This window comes from Gavia stellata, unplaced genomic scaffold, assembly GCF_030936135.1.
Source record: "Gavia stellata isolate bGavSte3 unplaced genomic scaffold, bGavSte3.hap2 HAP2_SCAFFOLD_44, whole genome shotgun sequence".
In the NCBI taxonomy this organism is placed as follows: Eukaryota; Metazoa; Chordata; class Aves; order Gaviiformes; family Gaviidae; genus Gavia; species Gavia stellata.
The window spans coordinates 377,768-391,703 of NW_026777121.1; the positions used below are offsets into that span (position 1 = coordinate 377,768).

Sequence of the window (13,936 nt, forward strand, 5' to 3'; positions counted from 1 at the left end):
CCCCTTGCTCCCAGGTTTGCTACATCCGTAAACAGATTTGGTGTTGCAGGTGCTCTTAGCTAGGTCACCCTGGACTTCCATGGCATTACTGATGCGGTTTCCTGGGCACTGCTGGCCCTGGCAGATCCCTCTCCCCAGGATGACGCCAACTCTTTGTTCAACTACCTGTGAAGTGTAGCATCTCTCCCATCAAGCCCCCTCAACTACCCGTGAAATGTGGCTCTTCCTCATGGCCCTGTAACTGCTGTCAGCTTCTCAGTCTGTTTGCTCTGCTCAGCAATTTCTCTTGCCATGCTCAGGCGTTTCCCACAGGCTGTTCAGGGAGCTAAGGCTTACGCCAGGCCCTAGGCATCAGCCTGTGTGCCTTAATGCCTACCCCCAAAGTTGGCTGCATGTCCCATCATTTTTTCCTCTCCCTGTTCTAACTTCAACGTGCCAGTCTTCTCCACCCCATGGTGGCTCTGAGCACCCTCCTCTCTGACCAGGCCCGGTTTCAGCCCTTTTGAGTGGCTCTTTCCCTTTGTGCCCTACTTGACCGCCTGCAGCCTCGTTTTGCAGGCGCCGGGCGTGGAAGTCCTTGCCTCGCACGGGAGACTGAAAGGGACTGAAGCATGGTTTGCTGTGAAAATTGGCAACTTTATTTCAAGCGCTAAGTCACCTTCAGCATTTGTGTGTCCTCGGACGAGCATGGACAGGACAGAGCAGGCCTTTGACACTGAGGCTGCCTTTGGATGAGCAGCCATTGCCGGAGAAGGATCCAGTGCTGCTATGCTGCAGCCTCCACTGGATCCTGCTCAGCCTGCTGCTCAAGCCTTTCTTCCTCTCAGGACCTGCAGGAGCTCCTGCACCCAAGTGAAGAACTCCACCAGCCTCTGGAGTGGAAATGGGCAGGAGCTAAACCTGCCCGACTGTGTTGGTATTGGGCTTGGCCTCTGAAAGGGAGTTGAGGCGGTGAGAAAATGACTCCATGCCCGTGATGTTGGACTGCCCCTTCCTGCTGGGCGCAGTCCCATCTGTAGCAGGATCCAGTCGTAAAAGTGCTGAGCGGAGGTGTAGACTCCGGGCTATTTTGCTCTCGCACAGCCTTTCCTCCAGCTGGTCACTCCAACGAGCCAGAAGTAGTCAGCGTTGTTATCTTTGCAGGTGAGAGGACCACCGCCGTCACCCTGCAGCGGAGGAGAGAGGATTAAGTTCTTCTTGGGTGGCCTCTGTCAGCACTAGATTTCTCTGAGTTACCAAAATATAGACAATAGAAATAGCTACTAGTGTTAGTAGATACATTTTCAGAATGCTTTCTCTTGCCACACCAATCGGGCTAGAGAGGTTGTTAAAGCATTCTATTAAAGGAAATAATCCCTAGATTTGGGATTCCTGCAGTGCTATCTTCTGACAATGGGCCTCATTTTGTTTCAGAGGTGGTCCAGGGAGCATCAAAATTTCTCCAATTTGAATGGGATTTACATACCCCATGGAGGCCACAGCCTAGTGGGAAAGGAAGGAATAAAATGAACCAGACTCTTAAAAGGCACATCTCAAAATTATGCCGAGAAACTCGACTTCCATGGGTGGATGTTTTACCAACTGCTTTAATGAGGAACAGTAGGGAAAGTGAGATGGTTAAATAAAATACTTCACGGGATGGGGTTCTCCTTAATGGGTTGGTTACAGAGCTTAGTTCAAACTCTGATTGTGTTTCTAATACTGATTGTAGTAGTTTGTATCGTTTTTGGATGTATCGAGAGTATAATCGTTCGGGCTGTAATGTCACGATCCTCACCCCTAATGATAACCACAACTCAGGAAAGAAAAAAGCCCCTTCCTCACAGGATATGCGCAGGAAAAAGAGAGGATGCTGTGACTTCAAGTGAAGACGAGGCACCTAAGAGGCAATGGGAACGAAGGCAACTAAGCTCAACTGTAAAAAGTACTGGTAACTGTTGCTGGGAACGTAGAAATGCTGAACCGTGTGTTTACCGAGGGGTGCTAGCCTTGTGGAGTTACCACCTAGCACCCATCTCTGCGCAAACATGAAATAAACTCGCCTCTGTGTGTGTATCGGCCTCTTGCACACCGGGTAAAGAACCCAACTGCTGGGACAACACTGGGAGCCAGCAGCTCCCCCCCACAGGCGAGCATCTCTGCTGCAGGGCCGGTGGCCCCACAGCCACCCCTGGGCCTGAAGCGCTGGGGGCTGCCTAGTCTGAAGAAAATAAAGGGAAAGTCCGGTGAGAGTCTGCACGCGAGGAAGAGGGTGGCAGGAACGTGATCTCTGCCTCTCTAGTACCACACACCTCTCTCCAGCTTCCGCCTGACGTTGCTCAGACACGGTCTCTCTCACTTGTTTGGGTTTCTGCCTGTCGCTTGCAATATTTGTCTCTTCTTCTGATTTGCTCTTGAGAAGCGATGGGTTTTCTTGAGAGACATTGCCTTTTTTCCCCTCACGCCCATGAAGCTTTCTCCAAACAGAGATAACATCCAGCCAACACTTTGGCTCCTCGAGACAAGGCTCGAGGGGGGAGGGAGAGAGGGGAGGGAGAGGGGGGAGGGAGAGGGGGGAGAAAAGAAAGCTTTATCCTGATAGAAGGTGTTTTGGACGATTGCTTGGAGCAAAGTGTTAGAATGGAAGGTGGGAGAAGAAAAATACTGCTGCTCTGTGACAGTGAAATCAGCCAGCAGGAAAGGAAAAGGATAATGAATACTCACATGCATTGTATGTTGGTTTTGGATTTTTTCTTAATGAGATGGATGCCTTCCAGTCCATTGGTGATACCGTAAATCCTCCTTTTTTGCACCTTGAGGACCTCTGCCGCTCTGTTCAAATCTAAGACCCCATCAGGAGATTGGCTCAGCAACTGAATGAACTTCTTTGTTAGAAGGGCAAGTGATGTATCATACCGAGTCTTTTCTGAAGGAGATTTTGGAGCTTGGCAAGAAAAGAGAAAAAAAACCAAAACAGGGAAATCAGTTTTCTCATTTTGGTTCCGAAAGCAGCATCCAGAAATGAAAGGATACATATTACAGATATTTCTTTCATTTTTACTACAGAAATCTCTCAAACCTCTGCATTAAGACACAGCTTACCACTGGGTATTTATTTGTATTTCAAGCTGCACTTTTCCAAAAGTCACAGGTACATGAGCAAAGCCATACATTTTTTTAAATGCAAGTATTTCCATGATGGATACATATATGCAATATTCTACTTAGGTTTTCACTATGTGAAGTCTTAAGAGTATTTTTAGTATCTATTTATTCTGGCAGCAATACCAAAAATTCCCCTATGACTCTCCTCCATCAGGCTGATAGCCAGCTTTCATCAGGGTTTGATTTTCCCCTCTTGTAAGACGAGTGTTTCACATGCAATTAAGCAGGACTTGGGTGTACTTCAGTGGGTGAACACAACGACAGATTCCATCAGCGCCAGACTCCACGGCACGGCGTACAGAAAACTCAAGTGAATTAGAGGAGATTGACGCAAGACACAATGTATAATCATCATTTCCCCATAACCAAACAATGCTCAAACTGGGCAAGAGTCTCCCTCCACTTCTTTTAAATTAGAAGTCAGCACACGGCTTGGATCTTACTAGACAACGCGCTCTTTTCACGCACAAATGTAGCAACAGATGAGCTGTTAAAGAGTTTAAATATGGAGATCAGAATAATTTTTAACTCTAAATGTTTGAGGACTTTGTGTCAAGGGAAATGAGCCAGCCATTATTAGAAGTCTGCTGGGCTGGTACATCTCAAACCTTTCATTTGCTTCAAGTATTACGCAGGATGGATCTTAGGCTGATCTGGTGGTCATTTTCATGTTTTCAAGGTTCAGGTCCCCCACTTGATTGCAGAAGTCAGTCAAAACTGAAATCCTACCCGAAAGCAAACCTTTAGGCTACCCTGAAACATTTTGAAGGAAATGATGGCTTTTCAGTGAAAACCAATTCATTGCCTCTTTGCAAAGAGAACCTGCTGTATCTCATTCTTTGGTAGCTTCAGGGCTTGTCTGCATGGGGAACTGGAGGAAAATTCCTATCAATTAGGCGACATTCTGAATTTAGACCAGCATGATTGTTGTTTGTTTGTTTTAATTTGGGGTTTGGAAAAGAATGAGAGGGTCAGAGTGAGAAGGGCAAGAGGCTACTTGACCCCCAGCTAAACGGGGATGTGCTCCTGGTCATGCAGCAAGGGGGTTCTCTGTACGGCCTTAGCAACACTGCAGCAGCACCCTATGCACCGAATGGTACTGAACTTCTGCGAGAACGCACTTCGGTTTAAAACGGACTTCATTTAGCTTAACGAAGTTCAGTTTAATGAAGACAACTGTGCTTGTGTAACTTGTCCGCATTAAGTTCGTCTCTTCAGCTAATTTCACTTTTCCCATCTGCCTCAGCAGAAACAAGACTTAGACTGGTGAGGAGGGACAAGCACCCTCCACACCTCTTGCTCTCCCATCACTACCACTGCTGCCCCAGTCCTCCTCTTTCCCCATTCCCCTCCCTCTGCAAGCCTAACTCTCCTGCTGAAATCCCCCAAACAAGATGGCAAGGCTACACCCCCAGCGCCTGTTGCAAGAAACCTACTGCCCGAGGCAACGCAGGCGTGCAAAAATGAAGACTTGCAGCAACTAAGCAGCGGCAGTAGTAATCTAGTCGTACCGCAGGGAGAGAAGGCAGCTCACAAAAAGCAGGCAGCGTGCAACGCTGCTGGGGCACAGCTACCGCTCTTTGCAAATCCCTGCCTGGGGGAATAAGCCCTGCCCATCAGCTGCTGTAACTCCAGTGAGGAAGGAGGCGGCTGGCCCGATTAGCCCTGCCTAATAACTGTGCGTTTGAGCCCGTCGCAGTATCTTGATTCCTCAGCATCTACCTCTCCTAAGCATCCCCCGCTTCGTGTCCTTGGGTGAAGAGGAGGCCCTGGATGGCGAGGCTGCAGGCTGCCCGGCGGGCGGAGGGACAGAGCTGGCAGCCAGGAGCCTCTGCGGCCTCTCAGCGGCTCTGCACCAACCGATCGACGCACGCCGCAAACCCGTTGCGTGCTGCTGGCTGCGGGGGCGAGGATGTTGCACACACATCCGGGCGAGGACAGTAATAAACACGCGTCTTTAGCTAGGTAACGCAGCCTGTCGTGCTGGTTCACACTGATCTCAAGCTAGTAAAATCAAAAACTCTGTGCCATACAGCGTGTTACCAGTTCCCTTACTTGTTGGACTATCTGGACTTCTTGTCGCAGCTCTTCCTTTCCCCTTTGGAGTCTTTAGTCCTTCAGCCAGATACTGGTGGCCACTTCCTCCTAGCTCCAGCCTTCGTTTTGCCTGTTTAAAAAGAAAAAAACAGTAATTTTTTTTTAATTGATGGGTTGTTAAGAAGTGTATTTTGCTTTATCAAACACAATATTGGGCTTACAGGAAAGGTGGACAGCAGTGAACTTTTCGCAGCAAAGTTCTGTATCAGTACAGGTTCATACCTCATATTCATCACAAGGGAATCTGAATATTTATGGGAACCCAAAGGCAGGCTTCAATGTTTCACTCTCAGAGGCTAGGTTGATGGTTTTGTTTGGAAAATTTAGCAATTTTTTTTAATTTGAAAAGCTGAGTGACAGTTGTATGACCCGCTTCAGTCCAGTCTGGACCTTTTCAAATACATATGAAAAATGTCTACCTCCACTTGAGTTGAGAACGTTTCGGTTAAGAAAACCAAAGACAAACGCTCAAGCACACAGGTATGCACCCAGAAATCTACATTTCTTCTGAAAAACTCCTTACGTCCACTGAAGTTTGGGCACAGGTAGTGTAAGTGCAAGGGGAAGGAAAAATGTAACTTGAAAGGATGGCTTTGAGAGGACGAGTAACTTCCACTACTGTAAGCTTTCCATCAATGACATACGAGACGTTACATCAAGAGCAGCATTGGACAACTGTTCTCCTCTGCTCGTCAAGAATTCTTGTCCTCATTGAAAGCACAACCACTACATTTATTTCATATTAACTAGCACGTTTGCATTAAAGCTGCCTACATAAAAGCAAGGTGGAGCAAAAGTAGTATCAGAAAGACGATGCCTGAAAATCAGCTAAATGTTGCATTCAGCTCAATGGAAAGCTGTGTACACCTTGAATAATAAAAATCACGAATGACACTGTTAAACTGTGCAACACACAAACTGCAATCAAAACCACCACCAATATGAATTTTGTTCCTAGACAGAAACACAATCTACTATCTTTGGAAACAATTCTATACCCTGCCGTGCTACTCGGGTTACTGAAACTAAACCTGGGGATACTTGTTATCCTAACAATAGGAAGGACATTACCTGGGAAGACACAGGAAAAAAAAGACAAAGAAGTTTTATGTCTAATGAAGTTTAGCCAAATAACTGTTTCCAAAGAACGTTGTTTATTCAATTAGGTAGAATAATTCAGAGTATTTTATTTGCTTGCTCTTTAGACTTGCCCCAAAGGGCTGGATCATATTCTGCTCCTCAGTGAGCCAAGATAAAATAATACATTCCGCCATGGAGTTGGAGACAGATATTTCCATATTGTGGATTTAGCTTGTGTGTTTTACTTAGGGTCTGTGACCAAGAGAAGGCTCTAAATAAATTAATTTATATGCGTTATTTATGGATAGCTCACTAACATCTTTGTACTGGACTCCGTTCGCAAACCTCAAACTTATTAAAAGGTGAGTTAAAGCACATGAAATGTGTACAAGCCCTCGGTGTAAAAGCATGTACAGAGTGCTCAAGCCACTCTTCTGTATATTTTGTGCGAAGGGGCAGGGCACTAATTCCTCGGTGACAGAGCAAAACTGAACTAACTGCATCCTTCTAACCAGCACAGGCACTGGGCGCCGGGCAGCCCATGGGTGGCAGCTTCTCACGGCGCACAACACCTCTGCTCCGCTCCCCGAGGCATTGGCTCCGCCATCCAAGGACACAGATTTTAAAAAGCCGGCTGTTAACAAAAGCGTCCAGCTAATGTGTTTAGCCAACGTAATTGGATTAAATTACGATTACAGCTATTCCAGACAGAGAAATACATTTCACACTTTTTTTAAAGTAAGTGTTTTTCCACCCTGAACACTGTAAGAGCAAAGGCTCCTGTGAACTTCAAATAATCACGTTTGGTAGTGAGAGAAGACAAACAGCACCTTTCAGCTGTGCGCAGCAGCCCAAGCCTGTCCGAGTGTGTCGGGCTGTTACAAACAACCTGCTCTCGCCGGTCTCACCAGCGCGCCGTAGCTACGGGCAGTACCGGACTACTGAGCGGCTTCTGCAAAAATACCCAACGGCAGAGACAGCACTACAGGATAGTTATTGTGTAGGGCACAAAGCATATGGCAAACCTGAGAGAGAGATACAGAGCAAAATATTTTAGAAGAGTTTAAAAGAGCTTGGTGAAGTTACCGAGAGGCGATTTTAGCAAACCCCAGGGGATGTTTAATTTCTGGCCAGATGCTACACGTCACTCAGCAAGTGCCTTCTTCCCCTTCCTGTTTTACAAACTTCATAACAAGATGCAGGATTGAAGTGGCATATTCTCTCAATTTCTTCTTCCCCGACTGTGCTGGTTTTGGCTGGGGTAGCGTTAGTTTTCTTCATAGTAGCTAGTATGGGGCTGTGTTTTGGATTTGTGCTGGAAACAGTGTTGATAAAGCAGGGATGTTTTCATTACTGCTGAGCAGTGCTTACACAGAGTCAAGGCCTTTTCTGCTTCTCACACCGCCTCACCAGCGAGTAGGCTGGGGGTGCACAAAAAGTTGGGAGGGGACACAGCTGGGACAGCTGACCCCAACTGACCAAAGGGATATGCCATACCATATGACGTCATGCTCAGCATATAAAGCTGGGGGAAGAAGAAGGAAGGGGGGGACATGCGGGGTGATGGCGTTTGTCTTCCCAAGTAACCGTTACGCGTGATGGAGCCCTGCTTTCCTGGAGATGGCTGAACACCTGCCTGCCGGTGGGAAGTAGTGAGCGAATTCCTTGTTTTGCTTTGCTTGCCTGCGCAGCTTTTGCTTCACCTATTGAACTGTCTTTATCTCAAGCCGCGAGTTTTCTCACTTTACCCTTCCGATTCTCTCCCCCATCCCACCTGGGGGGAGTGAGCGAGTGGCTGGGTGGTGCTTAGTTGCCAGCTGGGGCTAAAGCACGACATCCATGGCTTTGGTAAATCCTGTATCAGCCTCATCTCCTCAGTCTACCTTCTAGAGCTGTATGGTGGAGCCTTGCTCCCATGCTGGAGTGCGGGGCAGTCACGGGAGGAAAGAAGGAACCAGCCCCGTGCGTTGCATTTGCTGAGCAGGGCTAGGTCCCTGGAGGATAGAGAGCATTGGATTGAAGAATGACAGTCTCAAAGCTCATGATAGGTGCGGGGGCTTCCCGCTGCCATTCTCTGGAACAGCTTTTCTCCCAGCTGGTGATTCTAACGAGCCAGAAGTAGTCTGCCTTGTTGTCTTTGCAGACGAGAGGACCACCGCTGTCACCCTGCAGCGGAGGAGAGAGGACAAAGGTGTTGTTGTTGGGTGGCCTCTGTCAGCACTACGGCTGGCTCCTTCTCTCCCACAGCACCGGCCAGAGCTGTACTCTGCGGCACAGAAAAGCCCCGCTTAGGTGCCAGGGCGTACAGAAGCTTGTGTGGGAGGGGGTCATGGGCCTGTAAGGTAGGGTTCTCTCTCATCTCTGCAGAGTGACCCTGCACGTGTGGAACGCAGATGTTCCAGGCTTGGGCTGTGGACCTGTGGGCTGCCAAGAGCACTGGATGGGCTTTGTGGGCAGAGTCGCAGGCCTCTGGGGCAAGGGGGGCACTGGGCAAGGAGCTGCAGGTGGGGAAGGGGAGGTCAGCCCCAGCAGCGGTGGGAGGGTGACTTGCCAGGCAAAGCACGCGCTGGGGTCTGCGTGGGACGGTTGTGAGAGGGCTGCCCGTGCTGCTGGGGCTTGACTCGTAGCACGCTCCTACCTGGCAGGTGTCGATGCCACCCTGCGCATAGCCAGCACACAGGTTGTGGGTGTGGATGGCCCCTCTGTACCACCCGCTGCTGTTACAGAGGTTGACATCAATGAGGCGGACCTTGGCCTCCTGCAGGACATCAGTTGATCCTCCAGCTGCGAGCACAGAAAGGAATTAACACCAGGCAGCTCGTTGCCATTTCTCCTCCCCTGTCTGGGTGAAGCCCTTCCCTAGGGCTTGGCTTTGCACCTTGAAGGCACTGTACCGGTGGTCCCCTTGTGCCTCCCTTTGGGGAATGGCTCAGGCCCATCTCTCTAGAGGCATGCGTCCCCGCAGCCTGACTCTGGCTTTCGCCTCTGCTCTCAGGAAGGCCAACCCGTCTCCCCTGCGTGCCAAACTTGCGCTCAGGACACGAGTACTTTTTGGGAACTCACATCTTGCAGTCGTGGAACCCCAGCCGCTGGCGTAGCAGGTTGTCAGCTCCGACACTCTCAGCGAGGCGTCGGGCACACAGGCAAGCTGGATGGAGTAGCTGCACTGCACAGGCTGGTCCAGTTCCAGCAGGGCGATGTCGTTCCTCTGCGTGATGTTACTGTAGTGCTTGTGAACCAGTAGCCGCTTGATATTGCGCACTTGGGCCTCAGGGCCCAGCTGAGGCAACCGGGTGGCCCCGATCACCACGCGCCACATGGTGATGTGCCTGGAAGGCAGAGGGAGAGAGGGGTGAGAGGGAGCGGAGCCATGTGCTGCAGCAGCCCTGCAGTTGCCTGTCTTCTGCTTCATAATGGAAAGGGGAAAGCAGCGCTACGGAGGGCGTGACTGCCATAAAGGGCTCCTATAAAAAAAATGGTGAACCACTGCAAACAAGCCCAAGGGTGAAGCGCTCCGAAAGCCCCCCAGCGTGGAGCGCTCCCAAAATAATACCAAACACTGCAGGGATCCCCCACACACAAAAAAAAGAATGGTACAGGATTCCCCCAAAAAGGTAATGGTGACAAGCTCCCAAAAGCCACAATGGTGAGGCACTCCTGCGGGGCTGCACTCCAGAAATCCTAGGTATTGTAATGTTCCAAAAAACAGCAAAACCATAAAGAGCTCCCAAAAAGCAAGATCGTGAAGCCCTCCAGCAAGCCCCAGGGTGCTAAGTTCCAAAAAAGTACCAGGCTGCAGAGCTCCAAACAAGGTCCAGGATTCCCGACTCCCGAAAATACCAAACGCACATTGCAGAATCTCCCCCCAGAAAAACCCCAAATGGTGCAGGGACGCCTTCCAAAACACCACCAAACGGTGCAGGACTCCCCCCAAAAAACACCCAACAGTGAAGGACTCCCGCAAAAAAACACCCAAAGGTGCAGGACTCCCCCCCAAAAATTAACGGTGAACGGCTCCCAAAAATCCAAATGGTGCTGCACTCCCCCGGAGCAGTGACATGAAGGCCTCAAAAAATCCCGCGTTTTGTAATATTCCAAAACATAGCAAAACCATGAAGGCCTCCAAAACACACAATGGTGAAGCCCTCCAAACAAGCCCCAGGGTGCAGAGCTCAAAAAAAGTGCCGGGTTGGAGACTCCCAAACACCCCAAATGATGCAGAACTCCCTGAAAAACATGCAAATGGTGCAGGAGTCCCCCCCAAAAAAAACCCTACATGGTGCAAGACTTACCAGGAAAACAAAAAATAAACAGTTTGCCCTCCTCTGGGGTGGAACAGTGAAGCACTCCAAGAATTCCCCGTTTTGTAATATTCCCCAAAATAGCAAAGCCATAAAGGGCTCCAAAAAACAAAATGGTGAACCACTGAAAACATGCCTGTCACGTTACAAGGACTGAGCAATTTGGCAGAAAATAAACCCCCGTGCGTTCCAGCTTGTCCTCAGATATCAGAGGGGCTGGGGGCGGCTAGGCTTAGATTCTGGGTGGTGCCCATTTCCTGTATTACAAGTCCGATCGTGTTCTGTATAAACATATACACACACACACAGAGTCATGTATAGATAGATAGATATAATCTTAACGATTACGGATGCACTTGTAACTCCATACACTTTCAGTCTAGCCACGTTGCATGAACTAGCACGGCCACCCTTAAGGAATTTAACTGCGTTCAATGAGAACTCTTACTGCCCACAAAGGTGGTACAAATAGTTTGAATATGAGTAATACAGCCTGGCTACAAGCGCGCTAGATCACAAAACACGTGGTATAGCCAAGTGTTAGTATGCGAAAGATAGCCACCTACAAGCGCATTAAATCACAAAACAACTCTACAGAGGTTGCCAAATCTCCCGGGGGGGGACACACTTGGTATAGCCAAGTGTCCAAATCTTACTCAGAGGCATCCCTCTGGGGGGGAAGAGAGGTTCAGCCCGTCGACTGATCCCAGATGTCAGAGCAGGTCTGCGATGGTATCTTCCCTAACATCCCTCCTCTCTTAAGCTTTTATACTATTCTTACTTTACAGGTGGAGCTTGAGTGACTCTAGTCATATTTGTCTTTGTTGTAATTGGTGTAAAAGTTTCTCGCTTTGCTTTTAAAGGTAGAGACCAAGAAAAATTCAGAGCGCAGGCTCAGTGAGGGGTGGTCGCACCTTGGAGGTGGGTAGCTTTGGGATGGAGGTGCGTTTTTTAGTATTATAATGAGATTATAATGAGTATTTTGTCAAAAGGTGAGAGACTGTCGGCCCATTCCCAGGCACTCCGCTACACACCATTACACGCACTAAATAGGTTATTGTATCTTTGTACAATAGCATTGTCTTTGACCAGGTACCTATCCTAGTTATCAGGGTGAGTCTCCATCGCATTGTTCCATAGCACCTTCCAGTTCCTGTCTTATCACAGAGCCTGGCCGCGGTGTCTCTACTCTGCTCCACCCTCTGTACAGTTTCTCTTAGAGTCAGCACACCAAGCTCCCCTGGCATTGCCAACACCTAAGGTTGCCTAGGGAACTTCTGCGGGATGGAACTCTTGCATGACCACCCCGAAAGTTTCTTCAGTGCTGTACCTTTCCTAAAAATGCAAATATACATTTAATTTCCAAGTCACCTCCAGCAATAATTCCACAATGCCCAAGGGTGAAGAGCTCCGAAAACCCACCAGGGTGGAGTGCTCCTAAAACAATACCAAACACTGCAGGAGTCCCACCAAAAAAAAGATGCAGGAATCCCCCAAAAAGGTAACGGTGACCAGCTCCCAAAACCCAAAATGGTGAGGCACTCCTGCGGGGCAGCAGGCTGAGGCACTCCAGAAACCCCGGCTTTTGTAATGTTCCAAAAACCAGCAAAGCCCTAAAGGGCTCCAGAAAACAAAACAGTGAACCCTTCAAACAAGCCCCATGGTGCAGAGTCCCAAAAAAGTACCGGGCTGGAGAGCTTCAAAACAGACCCAGGGTGCAGGACTCCACAAAATACACCAAACAGTTCAGAAACTGCCCCCAAAGGGTGCAGGAGTCCCCCAGAAAAACACCAAACGCTGCAGGACTCCCCCAGAAAGATAAGTGAATGATTCCCAAAAAACAAATCGTCAGGCACTCCTGCCGGGTGGCGCGGTGAGGCACTCCAAACATCCCGGGTTTTGTAATATTCCAAAACGTAGCAAAACCATAGAAGGCTCCAAAACCCAAAATGGTAAAGTCCTCCAAACAAGCCTCAGGGGGCAGAGCTCCAAAAAGGACCGGCTTGGAGAGCTCCAAAAAAGCCCCAGGCTGCAGGACTCCCAAAAAACCCACCAAACTGTGCAGAATTTCCCCCAAAATAACCTTAAAATGGTACACTACTCCCTCCAAAAAAACACCAAACGCTGCAAGACTCCTCCAGAAAATACTAACTGGGAATGGCTCTGAAAAACCAAATGGTGAGGCACTCCTCCAGGGCGGCGTTGTGAAGGCCTTCAGAAATCTTGGGTTCTGCAATATTCCAAAAAATACCAAAACCGCAAAAGGCCGCCGAAAAACAAAACTGTGAAGCACTCCAAACAAGCCCCAGGGTGCAGAGCCCCCAGACACACAGAGGGTGCAGGACTCCCCAAAAGAATACCAAATGGTGAACAGCTCCCAAAACACCAAATGGGGATGCACTCCTCCGGGGCAGCGCAGGGAGGTGAAGCACTCCAAAAAATCCCGGGTTTGGTAAAATTTCAAAAAATAGCAAAACTGTGAAGGGCTCCCTCCCAAAACAAATAAAATGGTGAAGCCCTTGAAAAAAGCCCCAGTGTGCAGGGCTCCCCCCTAAAAAAAACCCAAATTGTGAAGGACTCCCAAAAGCCCCAAACTGTGAAGGACGCCCAAAAAAACAAATGGTGATGCAGTCCTCCAGGACGGCGCGGTGAAGCACTCCAAAAAATGCCAGGTCTCCTACTATTCCATAGAATAGCAAAACTGTAAAGGGTTCCCAAAATACAAAATGGTGAAGCCCTCCAAACAAGCCACAGGGTGCAGAGCTCCAAAAAAACACCAGGTTGGACTGCTCCCAAAAAGCCCCAGGGTGGAGAGCTCCAAACACCACTACGAGGGAGGACTCTGAAAAAGCCCAGGATGGAGCACTCTTAAAAAGCACCGGGGTTAAGCGCTCCAAAATATCCAACTGGTGAAGCAAACCAAAAAAGCCCCGCAAAGAGGGCTCCCAAAAAGCCAAACAGTGACAGACTCCCAGAAAAACCAAATGGTGAAGCACTCCTCTGGGGTGGCGCAGTGATGCACTCCAGAAATGCCGGGTCCTGTAGCATTCCAGAAAATAGTGAAACCATGAAGGGCTTCCAAAAAAACGAAATGGTGAAGCATTCCAAAAAAGCCCCGGGGTGCAGAGCTCCAAAACACCCAAGTGATGGAGCGCTCCCAAAAAGCCCCATGGTGAAGCGCTCCCAAAAAGCCCCCGACAGAAAGCTCCAAAAGCGCCACACAGTGCAGGACTGCGAGAAAAGCCCCACGGTGCAGTAAAGCACTCCTCCAGAGCCATATGGTGATGTGCTCCTCACATGCTTCAAAACTAGCG

At 49.0% G+C, this 13,936-nt stretch overlaps 1 protein-coding gene across 1 annotated transcript in view; it reads right to left on the minus strand.

Annotated features, from left to right (window-relative positions):
- Positions 1-802: 802 nt before the first annotated feature.
- Positions 803-13,936, minus strand: part of LOC132321701 (acrosin-like) — a 50,085-nt gene continuing 36,951 nt past the window's right edge. Inside the window, 3 exon segments of the mRNA XM_059835146.1 lie at positions 803-1,166; positions 8,960-9,105; positions 9,385-9,643. Of these exon segments, the coding sequence (XP_059691129.1) occupies positions 807-1,166; positions 8,960-9,105; positions 9,385-9,643 (765 nt within the window). The 3' untranslated portion in view covers positions 803-806.